Source organism: Leiobunum rupestre, chromosome 3, assembly GCF_980474605.1.
Source record: "Leiobunum rupestre chromosome 3, qqLeiRupe1.1.hap1, whole genome shotgun sequence".
Classification (NCBI taxonomy): domain Eukaryota; kingdom Metazoa; phylum Arthropoda; class Arachnida; order Opiliones; family Sclerosomatidae; genus Leiobunum; species Leiobunum rupestre.
This window is the reverse complement of record NC_143386.1, coordinates 20,043,305-20,062,673: the sequence shown is the minus strand read 5'-3', so window position 1 is coordinate 20,062,673 and position 19,369 is coordinate 20,043,305. Positions and strand designations below refer to the sequence as shown.

The window sequence follows — 19,369 nt, the reverse complement described above, 5'->3', positions numbered from 1 at the left end:
AAAGGAGGAAATTTCAAATTTTAATGACGAATTTTCAACCCCCTCTCCCACTCCCTCTTTTACTTCACGACAAGCTCCCGTTAAACATTATACCGTACTGACACACTTTTGGGTCTATGTCGCTTTTGGTGCCACTGATTTGCCAAACCATAAAAACGTAAGCTTATTTCAACAGTACTGTTGTTATACACAACGGGCGTCTTGTATATGTTTCGTGAAATAAATAACTTTGATTAGCGTATGTGGGAGCAATGGCGTAGCCATGGGGGGGGGGGGGCACACCCCACGAAACGTATGGTTGTAGGTTTTTATTTGTTTATTTTATTTCAACTCCAGGCTACGCCACTGTTTGGGAGACCGGGGAAAAAATTCATTTGGTATGTTATGCTTATTGTCAAGGCACTATGTCGATTTTTCTATTCAACGTAAGCTTAATGTAAGTGTTTTGTCTTAACGACCGGAGTAAAAATACACTTTTTTTTCACCAATACATAATAGGTAAACCTTTTTGTCAAAATGAAAATGGCCCTTAAAAGGGCCGTTTTTTTGGACTCCACGTCCACACCTTTGGACTCCAAGTCCACGCCTCACCTACAATGGTAGGTCAACCATGACTTCCTTTTCCACCAATTCGACCCACTCCTTGTACGTAAGGAGGTAAGAAACATTCGAAAGCGTTATCCGACTGCGTCTGTACCTCATAATAGACCCGGTCACTGAAAACATCCTCTCAACGTCTGAACTAGCAGCTGGAATTCCGAGTACCTGTCTCGCTAATTCGGCTAGGATTGGGTACTTTTTTCGGTACGTCCGCCAGTAAAAAAGTATGTCGCACTCTTCTGGTTGGCAAGGTTCTTCTAAATAGCGAGAAACCTCGCTCCTGAAAGCTGGTGACTCCTGAACGGCCGTTGATGGCTCCGAAGATCGATTGGAACGCACTCTGGACCAAAGACCCCTTGAAGGATGCGGATCTTCCCCAGTCTGGTTTTCTGGATTAATCTCTGCCCGAGAAGAGCGACCTGCCCGTTCTGCCAAAAGTTTGATGGCGGCTGTTTCTCCAAGAGAACGGAAATTTTCGCCCTCCTCTTCCGTTGCTATAAAATTACACCATTCTTTTAGTTACAATAAATGAAAATGAAGTTCCTTTTCAATTATTTTACCAGGAAATAATTGAGATTTTCCTCGAGGATCAAGGAGCGCGGCTACGACGTAATCCGGGTCCACGATTTCTTGCCAAAATCGCGTTTTCATCCGGCAGAGCAACTCTTCTTTGAGATCTTGGAATAGAGGTGTTCTCTGCGCTTCCTGAATTTGGTCGTAAACTTCCAAAAGGGTCCCGATGACTAAATGAGCCACGGGTTCTTTTTTCTGGAATGTTTCAGTGGTGATCTTTATTGGCTTTAGAAGCCGCAGCATCTCTCTCATCTGATAGAGATGGTTATCCGTCGGAAGAGCTTCCGGTTTATCGGGAAACGCATTTGCTTCCAGGAGAGTTGCCGTCAGCGCTGGTAACATTCCGTCCTGGAGAAATCAGCAAAAATAAATTTGTTATAATCATCCCTCACCCTTTTTTGGCGTTAAAGATGTCGCTTACTTGAACCAGACGTTCCATCGCTGAGTAGATGGAATTCCATCTCGTGGCGCCGACGGTCTTTACGTCCAGGCCCTCGGGTGATTTGGTCCTAAAGACTTCGCTCCATTTAGGTGACCGATGCAAGAAAGTCACCCACTCACTGATGCGCTTCACCATGCACTCGGCTCGCACGATTGTCTTGATGGAGTTATTGACAACCAACTGAAGCGAATGGCAAACGCAACGCTTTCTCGTCCAGGTCTTGTTTATGGCCTCTAGATTTTTATCAGTCTCCGTCACGAGAGCCTCTGAGTCGTTTCTCTCCGGTTGGGGGAACATAAAGAACATAGTATCCCATGCTATAAACGATTGAAAAAAGATTATAAAATCTAATCAATTTGCGTGTAGCGCCACCTCGGACACGAAATTTACCTTCATCCAAGGAGATATCGGCCGGGTCGTCCCCCAATTCCAGGTCGGAGTCAAGTGAGGAGAGCGACGATGTCGTCAAAGCATCCGACGATGACGAAGAATCCATCGAAGAGGGACTCGAACACCGGCTCTCCTCTAACTCCCACGCATCTGGTGCGATGATGTCTAACATCATAACAGCCTTCGTTATATTCGAGGCATTATCTGCGCAGATACTACTGACCTGGAAAACAAATACAGTTATATTTCTAGCACAGTGAAATGTTAATGTTTGTAAAAGAATATCTTACAGAAGACGGGGTTAGACCAATTTCGGATAAAATATCCTTGATTTTGGCCAATATGTTTTCCCCTGTGTGGGCTTCCGGAAAATGGGAAAACGCCAGCAAGAGGTTACGAAACTGGAAATCAGCGTCGATAAACTGGGCTCGAACTCCAATTACAGCTTGCTGGTGTCGGCTGGACCAAATGTCTAAAGTCAAGTGAAGAGTATTCTCCTTCAAGTTGCCTAAAATCATCTGAAATTTATAGAAAATAAGCTTAAAAGAATTTCAAATATGTCAAAAGAAAGTTCAGTTATGAAATAATAAAAAAACCTTGATTTTAGGTTTCAACTCGTGCTGCACAATGCGGACGAGTTCGTCCACGACGGTCTTCCGGCTGTAAATGTCCAGGTAAGGATTGGCAAACTTCATGAGTTTTCGGAATCCTTTCCCGTCCACTGCGCTGAACGGCAAGCCGTCTACAGCAACCATATTAACCAGTAGACGTTTAAGTTTTTGCTGCCTGGCTTTCTTGACCGCCGGGTCTTCCTTCTTCTTCTTAGATGGAGGGCCTCTTTCCTCGTCCCCCAACAGATTAATTTGGTATGGCTCGTTCCTCGAGATTACGTACAAATCAATCCCATGAACAAGCTTATAAAAATAATTAGCGAAATCGTTATGGATATTAATAAAAAGGAACAAAATAAAATTACTAACCAGGTGCCGTTCTAGATTGGAAGCGCTACTTGTACCTCCTGTAATCTCTCTCTTGCAAGTCTTGCAAGACGCAACAACCGAGATTGAGGGCGTGATGCCATCCTCCTCTACACGATTGCCCACGTACGAAAAGTACATATGAACCCCTTTCTTTCCATATTTTCCTTTGGCAAACTTGTCTTCCATAGTTTTTAAAACTACCAGAGGCTTGTCATTCGAAACCGCGGGAGAAGCTCGCTTTCGACTACTGCTACTGGAATTACTTTCCGAAGACCTACAAATTGCATTATTATATGCCGTGAAAAATGCTCTAATTTAAGTTTTAACATGCAATTAAAGACGATTAGAAATGCTAAAATTTTGATTTTTAGAAACAAAATTGTAGCTTCGTACTAATATGTGTTAAAGATTGATTTTTAAATAAAAAGAGAACTAAACAACAAGAAAGGTAATTTTAAATAACGCAAAAAATTAGTTGGGCCTTTTTAAACCCAATGAAAAGTAAAAATACCAAGAGAACTTTAAATAATTACATTTTGGTATCCCAATAAATATTGTTGAAAGACGAAACTTAAAAGCAAAACTTCGAAGAACGAAATTTAAAGTAATTTAAAGCAAAAAAAGCTGAAGAAAAACTTAGTAAAAACTAAAAGAAGCCTCGAAGATACAGAGATCGACAAGAAAATGTGACCCATTGGTGCCTTGTTCCTCTTTTTATACCCAACCACTTTCCTCCCCCCATCACTTTCTACGCGTTAATTGTTGCATCCGAAACCCGGCAAAGGATTGTCGCCACTAAGTCGCCGGGTTCCAAAATTTTACCTCCGCGGCGCGGAATGTTGGGCTTTCCACCGTGTATTTGGTCAAGATCAAATGACAATAGTGAGAAACACGCCTTTCACCATCTAGTTTCCAGATTTTGTACGACGAAGTAGACTCGCTGTCTCCTTCGCGTATTTTCCGTAGACGGATTTAATCTTCTATATATCCGGTCTAACGTGATATCGAAGTTTATTGAAATACAAATTAACCGCCAAATAATATTATCCGACCAATAATAACATTTAAATATGCTTACGTTTTAAAAAAAAACTTAGGTTAGGTAATTTTGTAATTAGGTTTGGTAGTTTCACTTACAAGGAGACATCCCGAAGTGTAACCCACTGATTATGATCAAACTCGGGGGGGGGGGATTGGTAGACCTTCATGTATCATGAAAAATGTTTTTGACAACAAAAAATTTTGATTTTCCTATTGAAATTAAAATATAAATCTGACAGATTCCCCCCCCCCCCGTGAAAAACTATAACAAAAAAGCAGTAAATTTTATGAAAAACGATTATAATTGATAGGAAGTGATTGAAATACATTATTTGTAAACTATACGAATAGTATATAGATAAATTGGTGTATTTGAAAAAATATATATTTTGGTCAATTTGGTCAACAATGATCAAAATTAAAATTTTAAATAAAAAAAATTACAATGATTTTACTAAAAATCCAAAATAGTTTGATATAAAATATTGTTTTCAAAATTTTAAAATTTTGCTAATTTTGATTCATTTTTAACAATTTTTCAAGTTTAACCAAATAGAAAAAATAAATGAATTTCTTCAAAAACCACAATTTATCTATATATAATTAATCCAATTTTACAGAACTAATAAATTTCAATTCATTCCTTTCAATTTTTATCAAAACTTCTGCTTTTGATCAAATTGGTACAAATTTATTCAATTTTATCAATTTTGAAAAACTATATTTTATTTCAAACTATTTTGAGATTTTTGTAAAATTTTGTCCATATTGATCTATTAATTCGAATTTTGATCATTGTTGACTAAAATATATTTTTTTAAATAAACCAATTTATCTATATATTATTCCGATATTTCACAAATAATCTATTTCAATCAATTGTTATAAACTATAATCGTTTTTGATAAAATTTTGTTGAAATTAATTCTTTCAATGATCTAAGACACAAGCTTAAAGATCCTCGAAACTATTAACAAAAATCCTATTCTAATTTTCATACATTAACAGCATTTAAAATGTGTATAATGGCTTTTACATTATAAATACTAAACTAATAAAAGTTACCCTCTTTCTATGAAAACAATATAAATAAACAGGGCTACTTCCAAATGAAAAAAGCGGGAATTATAAGATTGCTTTGCGGGAAGCCATTTCACCAATATTAATGAGCGTAGAATCAAACTAAAAACTTAATAAGATATTATGTTAGTAATATCACGGAATTCCTCAAAAATCCAAGCACCTTCGGACGGGCTTCTCGGCTAGTTTTTAATATTTCCTTGCCAAATAATCGAATGTTCCACTCTTCAGAGCTTCATATCACTTAAAAGAATTTAATTTCTTTGCAAAGTTAAAATAAAATTCACATAACCTAAATATATATAAATATTATAAGCCTAAAAACTTCCTTTTCTATATTTCGAAATATTTGGGCGTCAGTGCATATAATAAAAATTCCACAAATATCGGGATATTAACAATAATAGCCCATCCCAATGCCGAGTTCCCCTTTCTTATTTGTAATGCGCTAGGAGACGCCAAGTCTGTCTATCACCTGTGGACGAAACTTTCGCTTTTATTAAGCCCTTTCCATACCAGCCCGGTTCTTATCTCGTTTTCAACCTCATATAAAATTTTTCATAAAGCATGACAACGTTATATTGCAATTACAACCTTTTCAATGCTTTTCGCTTTAAATAGTAGTTAGAGATGAGTCTTGGGCCCGCTAAAGGTGGGCTGACCCGACCCGAACCGGGTTTTCAATATCAAAGTTTTTGGCGGATCGGGTCGGGCTTTAAAATTGCCGGCCCGACTCATCTCTAATAGTGTTTTTACAATCGAAAATGCTCTTTTCAGACTCATTTTCCCTTTTGTTTTGTTTAAACGAGAAATATTTAAATAAGCTTGCGTTGAAAACTCAGGATGATAAACAATTAAATAAGCTTACGTTTAAAACATAGGACGATAAACATTTAAATAAGCTAGCGTAAGATATTTACTAGGATATCTTTTGAGGTTGTGGTCAATTTGTAGCTAGTGTCCCTATTCCTACAAGCTCCGTGCCCCTCCCCAATTTTCCAACATTCCACTCGTACGTTTAGGTAACTTAATTATTGCGATCGCCTCCTCCGTGTATTTGGTCAAGCAACCCGCGTGCCAAAAATACGCTCTCGTCCCCCTTTCGAAACGGGGCTGGCTCCTAAACTCCTCTTATGATTACAATAGACTGGATATGATTTTGACCAAAGACTATATATACGCTTCGCTTACTAGACAGGCGTGTTCCTAGGAAAAACCTGTTAACACCTCTGTAGCACTGTAAAAGCCGGGTTAATATTTTGACCCGCGGCTAGAGGCGCCACTAGTAACACAGCTCAAGCTAGGGGGAAACTTTGACCAGCGTCGAGATGGAGCCACAATCGGTATGCAAGTTGAGACATAGAACACGCCTGTTTAGTAAGCGAAGCGTATATATAGTCTTTGGATTTTGACGGTGGTTTTGAAAATCCCAGCTTCTAAAATCAAGAGGCGTCTTCGCGTCTGGACCCCAGCTGCAGATAGTGGTGAAAGCTCCGAGTGGAAAGGGATTAGGGCTATTTTGTTAAGGGGTAGATTTCTCTTTTTTTTTCTTTGCCTGTCTCAATGTTAAGCGGGGGGGGGGTTAAAGCGCTTTAGAGACAGAGGACGACCTTCCTAGGTCGGAATTTTATATCATGGCGCAGTTTTAACTAAGCATTGTTTCCTTAAAGCATTATCTAGTGTAGTAATTTTACCTAAAATGATTTATTATTCATTTTTAAAGGCTTCAGACAAAGTTCAAAATATTACTTATTTAAATTAAGCATCATTTAATTCAAAAAATTACTTTCTAATTAGATGGAAATGAAATGAAAACTTGCAATATTAATCGAAAAATAATCCCCACTTTAAATTTATATATTAATTTTTACTGCGAAATTAGAATATGTATTTAAAAATGAAAATCGTTTTTACATTTGTAGAAACGTTCGCGATTTTCAAAACCATTTTCGTACGCGGTAAACTCATATCCAGTAGAGATTCTAGAGAACCGTACATTTGGCACGACTAGAGAGGGAGGTGGGAAGATGGGGGAGGGGCAAGGATCTTCCTATAAATAGGTAGGCTAGCCACAAATGGACCACAGTCCCTTGTCGATCATTGTATCCTCAGTCGTTTTTCTTAGCGTTTGACTTAGTATTTTCCCACTAAGATATTTAAAGTCGTTTTTTTTCCTTCGTGACAACCGAGGTAAGTAACTTAAACTTATAATATCATTCCACGGAATCCGTTAAACTTAATCGCGTATTTATTTCTAATAGATGAACGAACCAGCAGAGGCAAAGCCAAATGCAAGGCATTCGCCTATTAAACTTGGGAATTCCCCGGTGAAGTACTGGGGATTTGGTCCTCCTCCGTCAGGAGGAACTGAAATCGACTACTCCAAGTTATCGGAGTTTGATCGGTATGTGTTGTGGTATCCAAAGTCAAACATCTGCAAATATGTATTGTTATTGGTTTTTATACTATAGGTTGCCGAGACACGTGGAGCCGGCAGTACCTTACAAGTGTAAGGAAAACGCTAAAAGGACCAAGGCAGGAAAGGCAACTTTCCCTGGACAAGCCTGCCAACTTTGTGAAAAAGTATAAAATTAGTTTTCATTTGAATTATTTTTATTAATCGTGTCAGTTTAACATATTATTTACCTGTTTTTTCGTTTAAAGTGGTACTTAGATTTGCCAGAGGAGAAGAGAAGGGAGCGGATGAATGAAATGTCCAAACACCGGGCGCGTCACTCTCTCGTGACTCCGACAACTCCACCGCGGTATTGGGACCTCAACACCTTGGGTGATCCCAGCCCTCCCGCCGTAACCGTTAAATTGGTGTCGAAAAGGAGACGGCCCCTAAAAATGCGAAAGCTGGACCGCAGCCCAAGTTCTTCGCCAACGAAGCGCTTAAAGCTTGATAATTAATCAAGTAAAAAAACGGCCCTTTTTAGGGCCACTCTCATTTTGAAACAAAGGTTTCACTTATAATGTATTGGGCAGTAAAGGAGTAGGTTTACTAAAATAGTAGAAATAAGCTTACATATTTGTTGGAGAGGTACACCAGTATTATTCTTGATGAAGCGTCGGTAATAAGGTAACAAGATCATTGGTGGCGTGAGAAAACATTAACAATAAAACAAGCCACTTACATATTCTGATTAAGCTTACACATAGGTTGAAGAGTTACGCAAATTGATATCGAAAGTATGAGCAGACACAACTTAATTAGTGTGTAGTCAGCAGTAGCGTCGCCAGGGTGTTTTAGGCAGCGCTTGAGCCACGTGAAACATTTCTGAAGTGCCCGCTAAAATTTCTTAATAGCGCCTCTTAAAATTCCAGGAAAGCTACTTTAGTAAAATTTTGTCGAATATTTTAGTACTTGTTAAAACTATTAGTAGATTTTGAATAGTGAAAGATAATAGTTGATTTTATAAAATAAAAAGTGGTCTTGCCCAGCTTGTTAAAATGTTGCTCTTACGTCACAAGACACAGCTTTATTAGTATATTTTGCACACGAACGATTTGCACGTGCGCGCTAGAAAAACCTATATTCATTTGGCGACTGTAGCGCGCGCTAGTAGGCTTGTGAAAGCTAGGAGCAACAAACACAACACCCGACACCTGTAAGGAGAACGCAACCCGTCAAAAGTCGTGGATTTTCTTGTGTACGTTTTTCATTGGCTAGACGCTTTAGCGCCTGCTGCCGTCGGAAGAGGAAAATTCGGAAATTTTCTTCCCCCCCCCGCCCGTAAAACGTTCATCGTAAAGGCTCGTGACGCTCGTCCAATGAAATTCGTACACAACCCTTCGTTAGCGTGTTTAAAGGCTAGCTGCGTTCTCCTTGTGTTTGTTGCTCCTAGGTGAAAGTAAGAGGCTGTAACGTAAGAGCAACTTTTAAACAAGAAGGCCAAGTTAGATTATAAAAAGAACTATTGATCTCATTGTTTCGATTAGACAAATAAAACGTTCCTATATTAATAAATTAATAAGAAAATGTTTTCTTTTATACCTTTAATTCGCAGTTCTTTTTCTAAGCCGATAAAAATATTATCCGTTTTGGATATTGGGAACCCCAGTTGGGTTATCGGCTTAAGCGCCGCCAAATTAAAAATCGTGCTATTAATCAAAATATAAGTGTTAAAAGCGTATACACCATGTATACGCTAAAATCATTTAGCAATTTAAAGTAAAGCGAGATACCGATGTTTAAAGGCTAAGATTTTCTTCTGCCAGTCATCCCAACCAAAGAGTATAAAAACTACGTAACCTAGAGATATAATGACGGTCGAAAGCAGTAAAGGAAGTTGTAGCGACCGGGGGGGAAGGCACTCAGTGAATTTGCACTTCAAATTTCGGTACCGCAGCGCCACTACGGCAGTATTTAGTACAATAAATAATAAAACCGGAGACAAATGGCAGTTACGGTGTTGCGGAGATGCTAAATTTGGCATTTTGGATATTTAATTGTCTAATATCTGTCAATTCAAAAAAGTGACAGTAATTGGTTACTGTTTCGTGATTTTTTTAGTTAGAATTTGTGGATTCGTTGTTTCGGTGTTTATTTTCAAAAAGTGAAGAATAAGGCGTTTGTTCTCTAACGTTGCCAAGTCTTAAAGGTAACCAATTCCTTAAGGAATTTTCAAGAATGTTGAACTAAATCAAAATGATTGCCACTTAAAACTGCCGTAGTGGCGCTGCGGTACCGAAATTTGAAGTGCAAATTCACTGAGTGACTTCCCCCCCGGTCGCTACAACTTCCTTTACTGCTTTCGACCGTCATTATATCTCTAGGTTACGTAGTTTTTATACTCTTTGCCCCAACGGGTGGAATTTGAGAAACGCTAAAAATAATCTCGACATATTAATTCTCCTTGAGTATAAATAAATACATTCTTGATGTAACATAATGGCAAATGTTTTGAAAGGTATGACGTGCTGAGCAAGCTAAGAGTTACCGTCTTCTTTAAGAGTATTTTTAATCCAGTCGTTAATGTGAAACCATAGTGTGAAACGTTGTTTCACCTGTTTGGTAGAATTTTGATTTCCTATACTGGAAAAATCTATTTTGGCGTCAAAAGACTTCGCCGATGAACCAACACACTTACATTAAGCTTACGTTGATTATCTATGTCGACATGGATGAAACCATAGTGTGAAAAGTACTTATTTCTCCTGTTCTTTGATAACCTAGCAATATAGTGGCGTCAAAAGACTTCACCTGAATTAATGGCTTAAAAGTCGCTTGATGACTTAGGAATAAGGTGGTGCCTTGGGATTATTATTATTATTATGTCGTTAAGGCAAAACACTTACATTAAGCTTACATTGAATAGAAAAATCGACATAGTGCCAAGACCATAAGCATAAAGTATCAAATTAATTTTTTCCCCGGTCTAACACACAGTGGCGTAGCCAGGATTGGGTTTCGGGTATAGGGAAAGGTCTTACGTGTTGAGCAAGCTCAAAGTTACCGTCTTCTTAATACTGTCTTCAATATTTTTCCTCCGTCACAGTTATGAAAAACGAAATAGGAACATATCGGTTAACCTCAAATATCTTAAGTAGCGAAATTTAATATACACGCGTCATAATAATACGCGAAACGCTTGATTTTCCGTCCCGCTTAAAGGTAGAAAATAAATTGAAATTCGAAATTCCCGCCTTTCTAAGCGTGCCGAAATAACAATAAGAGGGAAAATCGAGAATTTTCAGAGCGTCCCTCTTTCGCGCGAGGGACTTCTTTCGCGCGAGGGACTTCTTTAAGATCGTGGAAAGAGGGGAATCTCCGCTCTCGGGCGTGAGCCTTCAACGGCGAGAGGCAGAGGGAACGCGGAACAGAAACTCCGGAGTTTCAGCAAGTCCCTCTTTCACGGGAGGGAGATCGCCACGAGCGTCGAAAGAGGGGAAAAATATCTCTTTTGGGGGAGCGTTATTCGCGAGAGTCAGAGGGAACGCGGAACAGAAACTCCGGAGTTTCAGCAAGTCCCTCTTTCACGGGAGGGAGATCGCCACGAGCGTCGAAAGAGGGGAAAAATATCTCTTTTGGGGGAGCGTTATTCGCGAGAGGCAGAGGGAACGCGGAACAGAAACTCCGGAGTTTCAGCAAGTCCCTCTTTCACGGGAGGGAGATCGCCACGAGCGTCGAAAGAGGGGAAAAATATCTCTTTTGGGGGAGCGTTATTCGCGAGAGGCAGAGGGAACGCGGAACAGAAACTCCGGAGTTTCAGCAAGTCCCTCTTTCACGGGAGGGAGATCGCCACGAGCGTCGAAAGAGGGGAAAAATATCTCTTTTGGGGGAGCGTTATTCGCGAGAGGCAGAGGGAACGCGGAACAGAAACTCCGGAGTTTCAGCAAGTCCCTCTTTCACGGGAGGGAGATCGCCACGAGCGTCGAAAGAGGGGAAAAATATCTCTTTTGGGGGAGCGTTATTCGCGAGAGGCAGAGGGAACGCGGAACAGAAACTCCGGAGTTTTAGCAAGTCCCTCTTTCACGGGAGGGAGATCGCCACGAGCGTCGAAAGAGGGGAAAAATATCTCTTTTGGGGGAGCGTTATTCGCGAGAGGCAGAGGGAACGCGGAACAGAAACTCCGGAGTTTCAGCAAGTCCCTCTTTCACGGGAGGGAGATCGCCACGAGCGTCGAAAGAGGGGAAAAATATCTCTTTTGGGGGAGCGTTATTCGCGAGAGGCAGAGGGAACGCGGAACAGAAACTCCGGAGTTTCAGCAAGTCCCTCTTTCACGGGAGGGAGATCGCCACGAGCGTCGAAAGAGGGGAAAAATATCTCTTTTGGGGGAGCGTTATTCGCGAGAGGCAGAGGGAACGCGGAACAGAAACTCCGGAGTTTCAGCAAGTCCCTCTTTCACGGGAGGGAGATCGCCACGAGCGTCGAAAGAGGGGAAAAATATCTCTTTTGGGGGAGCGTTATTCGCGAGAGGCAGAGGGAACGCGGAACAGAAACTCCGGAGTTTCAGCAAGTCCCTCTTTCACGGGAGGGAGATCGCCACGAGCGTCGAAAGAGGGGAAAAATATCTCTTTTGGGGGAGCGTTATTCGCGAGAGGCAGAGGGAACGCGGAACAGAAACTCCGGAGTTTCAGCAAGTCCCTCTTTCACGGGAGGGAGATCGCCACGAGCGTCGAAAGAGGGGAAAAATATCTCTTTTGGGGGAGCGTTATTCGCGAGAGGCAGAGGGAACGCGGAACAGAAACTCCGGAGTTTCAGCAAGTCCCTCTTTCACGGGAGGGAGATCGCCACGAGCGTCGAAAGAGGGGAAAAATATCTCTTTTGGGGGAGCGTTATTCGCGAGAGGCAGAGGGAACGCGGAACAGAAACTCCGGAGTTTCAGCAAGTCCCTCTTTCACGGGAGGGAGATCGCCACGAGCGTCGAAAGAGGGGAAAAATATCTCTTTTGGGGGAGCGTTATTCGCGAGAGGCAGAGGGAACGCGGAACAGAAACTCCGGAGTTTCAGCAAGTCCCTCTTTCACGGGAGGGAGATCGCCACGAGCGTCGAAAGAGGGGAAAAATATCTCTTTTGGGGGAGCGTTATTCGCGAGAGGCAGAGGGAACGCGGAACAGAAACTACGGAGTTTCAGCAAGTCCCTCTTTCACGGGAGGGAGATCGCCACGAGCGTCGAAAGAGGGGAAAAATATCTCTTTTGGGGGAGCGTTATTCGCGAGAGGCAGAGGGAACGCGGAACAGAAACTCCGGAGTTTCAGCAAGTCCCTCTTTCACGGGAGGGAGATCGCCACGAGCGTCGAAAGAGGGGAAAAATATCTCTTTTGGGGGAGCGTTATTCGCGAGAGGCAGAGGGAACGCGGAACAGAAACTCCGGAGTTTCAGCAAGTCCCTCTTTCACGGGAGGGAGATCGCCACGAGCGTCGAAAGAGGGGAAAAATATCTCTTTTGGGGGAGCGTTATTCGCGAGAGGCAGAGGGAACGCGGAACAGAAACTCCGGAGTTTCAGCAAGTCCCTCTTTCACGGGAGGGAGATCGCCACGAGCGTCGAAAGAGGGGAAAAATATCTCTTTTGGGGGAGCGTTATTCGCGAGAGGCAGAGGTAACGCGGAACAGAAACTCCGGAGTTTCAGCAAGTCCCTCTTTCACGGGAGGGAGATCGCCACGAGCGTCGAAAGAGGGGAAAAATATCTCTTTTGGGGATAGCGTTATTCGCGAGAGGCAGAGGGAACGCGGAACAGAAACTCCGGAGTTTCAGCAAGTCCCTCTTTCACGGGAGGGAGATCGCCACGAGCGTCGAAAGAGGGGAAAAATATCTCTTTTGGGGGAGCGTTTTTCGCGAGAGGCAGAGGGAACGCGGAACAGAAACTCCGGAGTTTCAGCAAGTCCCTCTTTCACGGGAGGGAGATCGCCACGAGCGTCGAAAGAGGGGAAAAATATCTCTTTTGGGGGAGCGTTATTCGCGAGAGGCAGAGGGAACGCGGAACAGAAACTCCGGAGTTTCAGCAAGTCCCTCTTTCACGGGAGGGAGATCGCCACGAGCGTCGAAAGAGGGGAAAAATATCTCTTTTGGGGGAGCGTTATTCGCGAGAGGCAGAGGGAACGCGGAACAGAAACTCCGGAGTTTCAGCAAGTCCCTCTTTCACGGGAGGGAGATCGCCACGAGCGTCGAAAGAGGGGAAAAATATCTCTTTTGGGGGAGCGTTATTCGCGAGAGGCAGAGGGAACGCGGAACAGAAACTCCGGAGTTTCAGCAAGTCCCTCTTTCACGGGAGGGAGATCGCCACGAGCGTCGAAAGAGGGGAAAAATATCTCTTTTGGGGGAGCGTTATTCGCGAGAGGCAGAGGGAACTCGGAACAGAAACTCCGGAGTTTCAGCAAGTCCCTCTTTCACGGGAGGGAGATTGCCACGAGCGTCGAAAGAGGGGAAAAATATCTCTTTTGGGGGAGCGTTATTCGCGAGAGGCAGAGGGAACGCGGAACAGAAACTCCGGAGTTTCAGCAAGTCCCTCTTTCACGGGAGGGAGATCGCCACGAGCGTCGAAAGAGGGGAAAAATATCTCTTTTGGGGGAGCGTTATTCGCGAGAGGCAGAGGGAACGCGGAACAGAAACTCCGGAGTTTCAGCAAGTCCCTCTTTCACGGGAGGGAGATCGCCACGAGCGTCGAAAGAGGGGAAAAATATATCTTTTGGGGGAGCGTTATTCGCGAGAGGCAGAGGGAACGTGGAACAGAAACTCCGGAGTTTCAGCAAGTCCCTCTTTCACGGGAGGGAGATCGCCACGAGCGTCGAAAGAGGGGAAAAATATCTCTTTTGGGGGAGCGTTATTCGCGAGAGGCAGAGGGAACGCGGAACAGAAACTCCGGAGTTTCAGCAAGTCCCTCTTTCACGGGATGGAGATCGCCACGAGCGTCGAAAGAGGGGAAAAATATCTCTTTTGGGGGAGCGTTATTCGCGAGAGGCAGAGGGAACGCGGAACAGAAACTCCGGAGTTTCAGCAAGTCCCTCTTTTGGGGGAGCGTTATTCGCGAGAGGCAGAGGGAACGCGGAACAGAAACTCCGGAGTTTCAGCAAGTCCCTCTTTCACGGGAGGGAGATCGCCACGAGCGTCGAAAGAGGGGAAAAATATCTCTTTTGGGGGAGCGTTATTCGCGAGAGGCAGAGGGAACGCGGAACAGAAACTCCGGAGTTTCAGCAAGTCCCTCTTTCACGGGAGGGAGATCGCCACGAGCGTCGAAAGAGGGGAAAAATATCTCTTTTGGGGGAGCGTTATTCGCGAGAGGCAGAGGGAACGCGGAACAGAAACTCCGGAGTTTCAGCAAGTCCCTCTTTCACGGGAGGGAGATCGCCACGAGCGTCGAAAGAGGGGAAAAATATCTCTTTTGGGGGAGCGTTATTCGCGAGAGGCAGAGGGAACGCGGAACAGAAACTCCGGAGTTTCAGCAAGTCCCTCTTTCACGGGAGGGAGATCGCCACGAGCGTCGAAAGAGGGGAAAAATATCTCTTTTGGGGGAGCGTTATTCGCGAGAGGCAGAGGGAACGCGGAACAGAAACTCCGGAGTTTTAGCAAGTCCCTCTTTCACGGGAGGGAGATCGCCACGAGCGTCGAAAGAGGGGAAAAATATCTCTTTTGGGGGAGCGTTATTCGCGAGAGGCAGAGGGAACGCGGAACAGAAACTCCGGAGTTTCAGCAAGTCCCTCTTTCACGGGAGGGAGATCGCCACGAGCGTCGAAAGAGGGGAAAAATATCTCTTTTGGGGGAGCGTTATTCGCGAGAGGCAGAGGGAACGCGGAACAGAAACTCCGGAGTTTCAGCAAGTCCCTCTTTCACGGGAGGGAGATCGCCACGAGCGTCGAAAGAGGGGAAAAATATCTCTTTTGGGGGAGCGTTATTCGCGAGAGGCAGAGGGAACGCGGAACAGAAACTCCGGAGTTTCAGCAAGTCCCTCTTTCACGGGAGGGAGATCGCCACGAGCGTCGAAAGAGGGGAAAAATATCTCTTTTGGGGGAGCGTTATTCGCGAGAGGCAGAGGGAACGCGGAACAGAAACTCCGGAGTTTCAGCAAGTCCCTCTTTCACGGGAGGGAGATCGCCACGAGCGTCGAAAGAGGGGAAAAATATCTCTTTTGGGGGAGCGTTATTCGCGAGAGGCAGAGGGAACGCGGAACAGAAACTCCGGAGTTTCAGCAAGTCCCTCTTTCACGGGAGGGAGATCGCCACGAGCGTCGAAAGAGGGGAAAAATATCTCTTTTGGGGGAGCGTTATTCGCGAGAGGCAGAATGAACGCGGAACAGAAACTCCGGAGTTTCAGCAAGTCCCTCTTTCACGGGAGGGAGATCGCCACGAGCGTCGAAAGAGGGGAAAAATATCTCTTTTGGGGGAGCGTTATTCGCGAGAGGCAGAGGGAACGCGGAACAGAAACTCCGGAGTTTCAGCAAGTCCCTCTTTCACGGGAGGGAGATCGCCACGAGCGTCGAAAGAGGGGAAAAATATCTCTTTTGGGGGAGCGTTATTCGCGAGAGGCAGAGGGAACGCGGAACAGAAACTCCGGAGTTTCAGCAAGTCCCTCTTTCACGGGAGGGAGATCGCCACGAGCGTCGAAAGAGGGGAAAAATATCTCTTTTGGGGGAGCGTTATTCGCGAGAGGCAGAGGGAACGCGGAACAGAAACTCCGGAGTTTCAGCAAGTCCCTCTTTCACGGGAGGGAGATCGCCACGAGCGTCGAAAGAGGGGAAAAATATCTCTTTTGGGGGAGCGTTATTCGCGAGAGGCAGAGGGAACGCGGAACAGAAACTCCGGAGTTTCAGCAAGTCCCTCTTTCACGGGAGGGAGATCGCCACGAGCGTCGAAAGAGGGGAAAAATATCTCTTTTGGGGGAGCGTTATTCGCGAGAGGCAGAGGGAACGCGGAACAGAAACTCCGGAGTTTCAGCAAGTCCCTCTTTCACGGGAGGGAGATCGCCACGAGCGTCGAAAGAGGGGAAAAATATCTCTTTTGGGGGAGCGTTATTCGCGAGAGGCAGAGGGAACGCGGAACAGAAACTCCGGAGTTTCAGCAAGTCCCTCTTTCACGGGAGGGAGATCGCCACGAGCGTCGAAAGAGGGGAAAAATATCTCTTTTGGGGGAGCGTTATTCGCGAGAGGCAGAGGGAACGCGGAACAGAAACTCCGGAGTTTCAGCAAGTCCCTCTTTCACGGGAGGGAGATCGCCACGAGCGTCGAAAGAGGGGAAAAATATCTCTTTTGGGGGAGCGTTATTCGCGAGAGGCAGAGGGAACGCGGAACAGAAACTCCGGAGTTTCAGCAAGTCCCTCTTTCACGGGATGGAGATCGCCACGAGCGTCGAAAGAGGGGAAAAATATCTCTTTTGGGGGAGCGTTATTCGCGAGAGGCAGAGGGAACGCGGAACAGAAACTCCGGAGTTTCAGCAAGTCCCTCTTTCACGGGATGGAGATCGCCACGAGCGTCGAAAGAGGGGAAAAATATCTCTTTTGGGGGAGCGTTATTCGCGAGAGGCAGAGGGAACGCGGAACAGAAACTCCGGAGTTTCAGCAAGTCCCTCTTTCACGGGAGGGAGATCGCCACGAGCGTCGAAAGAGGGGAAAAATATCTCTTTTGGGGGAGCGTTATTCGCGAGAGGCAGAGGGAACGCGGAACAGAAACTCCGGAGTTTCAGCAAGTCCCTCTTTCACGGGAGGGAGATCGCCACGAGCGTCGAAAGAGGGGAAAAATATCTCTTTTGGGGGAGCGTTATTCGCGAGAGGCAGAGGGAACGCGGAACAGAAACTCCGGAGTTTCAGCAAGTCCCTCTTTCACGGGAGGGAGATCGCCACGAGCGTCGAAAGAGGGGAAAAATATCTCTTTTGGGGGAGCGTTATTCGCGAGAGGCAGAGGGAACGCGGAACAGAAACTCCGGAGTTTCAGCAAGTCCCTCTTTCACGGGAGGGAGATGGCCACGAGCGTCGAAAGAGGGGAAAAATATCTCTTTTGGGGGAGCGTTATTCGCGAGAGGCAGAGGGAACGCGGAACAGAAACTCCGGAGTTTCAGCAAGTCCCTCTTTCACGGGAGGGAGATCGCCACGAGCGTCGAAAGAGGGGAAAAATATCTCTTTTGGGGGAGCGTTATTCGCGAGAGGCAGAGGGAACGCGGAACAGAAACTCCGGAGTTTCAGCAAGTCCCTCTTTCACGGGAGGGAGATCGCCACGAGCGTCGAAAGAGGGGAAAAATATCTCTTTTGGGGGAGCGTTATTCGCGAGAGGCAGAGGGAACGCGGAACAGAAACTCCGGAGTTTCAGCAAGTCCCTCTTTCACGGGAGGGAGATCGCCACGAGCGTCGAAAGAGGGGAAAAATATCTCTTTTGGGGGAGCGTTATTCGCGAGAGGCAGAGTGGAAGAGGGGCCGATTATTCACTCTCTTGAAATCCCCTCAGAGTTTTGCCCATGTCTGGGAGCAAAAGGCTTTGCACCTCTTACGCAATCGAAAATGTTCCTAAGGACGTAGCCAACCTGTTTGCAAGCCTAGCAACTTCCAACTTTACATCTGCCCCACGCCGTGTTAACACTCTCATCATAGGTAATAAGTTTAATAGCAATTTCATACCTTGAAGATACTTTAACTGATGCTTCGTTAACTCTTTTAATTTAAATATGTGGTTTTACTGATGAAAACTTTCCTGCCGTTAATCCAGGATTTAAACTTGTATGACTGACTTTATTCGCTTTGACCATGGGATACCCGAGTGCTAGGTGCGTTTTGGATTGCGAATTGTTCCGATGATTTCTAATATTTGATTCCTTGAAAGAGGGATGAATCATTTTTAACTGTTTACGGCAGTTTCCAATGGAAAAATTAAATTTATTATTGATTGCTTTGGTTTTATGCTCCAATGATATCCTAATATTAATAACCATTAATTATTCGAGTCTTAGTTTCGCCAAATGTGATTTCATTCTTGCCTTTTTAATTTTTCATCTAGTTCCAGTTCTGTGGTTAAAATATTTTAAAGCCGTTTAAAAAAATAACTGAAATTTTCATTTAAATCAATTTGTTGACTATTATAAGGTAACACTCTTCTACTAGCAGAGTCATGCATAAGTAATGCAGAAATTGGGGCCCATGCCACACAGCAATATCACTTTTTTTGTTTCCCAATTGTAACAGGCTGGGGAAAATAAACGTGTAAAAAAAGAAATCTCAAGAAAAGAGTATTCGGTAAAAATGTGGTGATATTATCGATTTATATGTCACAACACCTTATGTCAATAAATGCCGAAAAAACAATGACTTTTTAACAATAGGATTTTGCGCGTGAGCAAAAGTTTTCATTGAGTTGAAATTGCGTCTTTTAAAGCGAAAGTTCAGTAGAAAGGTTTTCGCGGAAACTAAGATGCGGGTGAAATTTGGGTAAGTGGTATTCTACACTAAGGGTTTTCAGGTCATGTAGAGTTGAAAATTCCAAAACAGTAACTGTTTTCTCGTCATTGCTTAGTAAACTAAGATTAGATTTAAAAAATAGAAAATGCATTCTCCATGACGCAGACAAAATCGCGAGATAAGTATTTTGAATGTAAGAAACAAGGGAATATAACAAGATGTCGAGCGATGTGGACGACCCCAGAAAACAGGAGATGCTTGAGCAAAATTAACAGTAAACCTTGGATGTACAAACTTAGATAACAAAGGCAATGTTAGCAAAAGGGATATTTTTAAAGAAATGTTTTGAACTTAGACCCGGTTAACATCGAATTGCAAAAGTTCAATTGACTCATCTGATCAAGAAAGTTTATATTCTAAAGAAGTTTAACCAAGAAACGGAATACC

At 44.1% G+C, this 19,369-nt stretch overlaps 1 protein-coding gene across 1 annotated transcript; it reads right to left on the bottom strand.

The window, feature by feature from the left end:
* Positions 1-591: 591 nt before the first annotated feature.
* LOC149949772 (uncharacterized) lies at positions 592-3,171 on the bottom strand. Its single transcript, XM_090169498.1, has 7 exons — positions 2,986-3,171; positions 2,602-2,919; positions 2,296-2,523; positions 2,006-2,228; positions 1,595-1,932; positions 1,161-1,521; positions 592-1,094 (listed from the first exon to the last, which is right to left on the bottom strand). Exons 1-7 carry the CDS (start codon positions 3,169-3,171, stop codon positions 592-594), a joined length of 2,157 nt encoding a protein of 718 aa, XP_090025624.1.
* Positions 3,172-19,369: the final 16,198 nt, after the last annotated feature.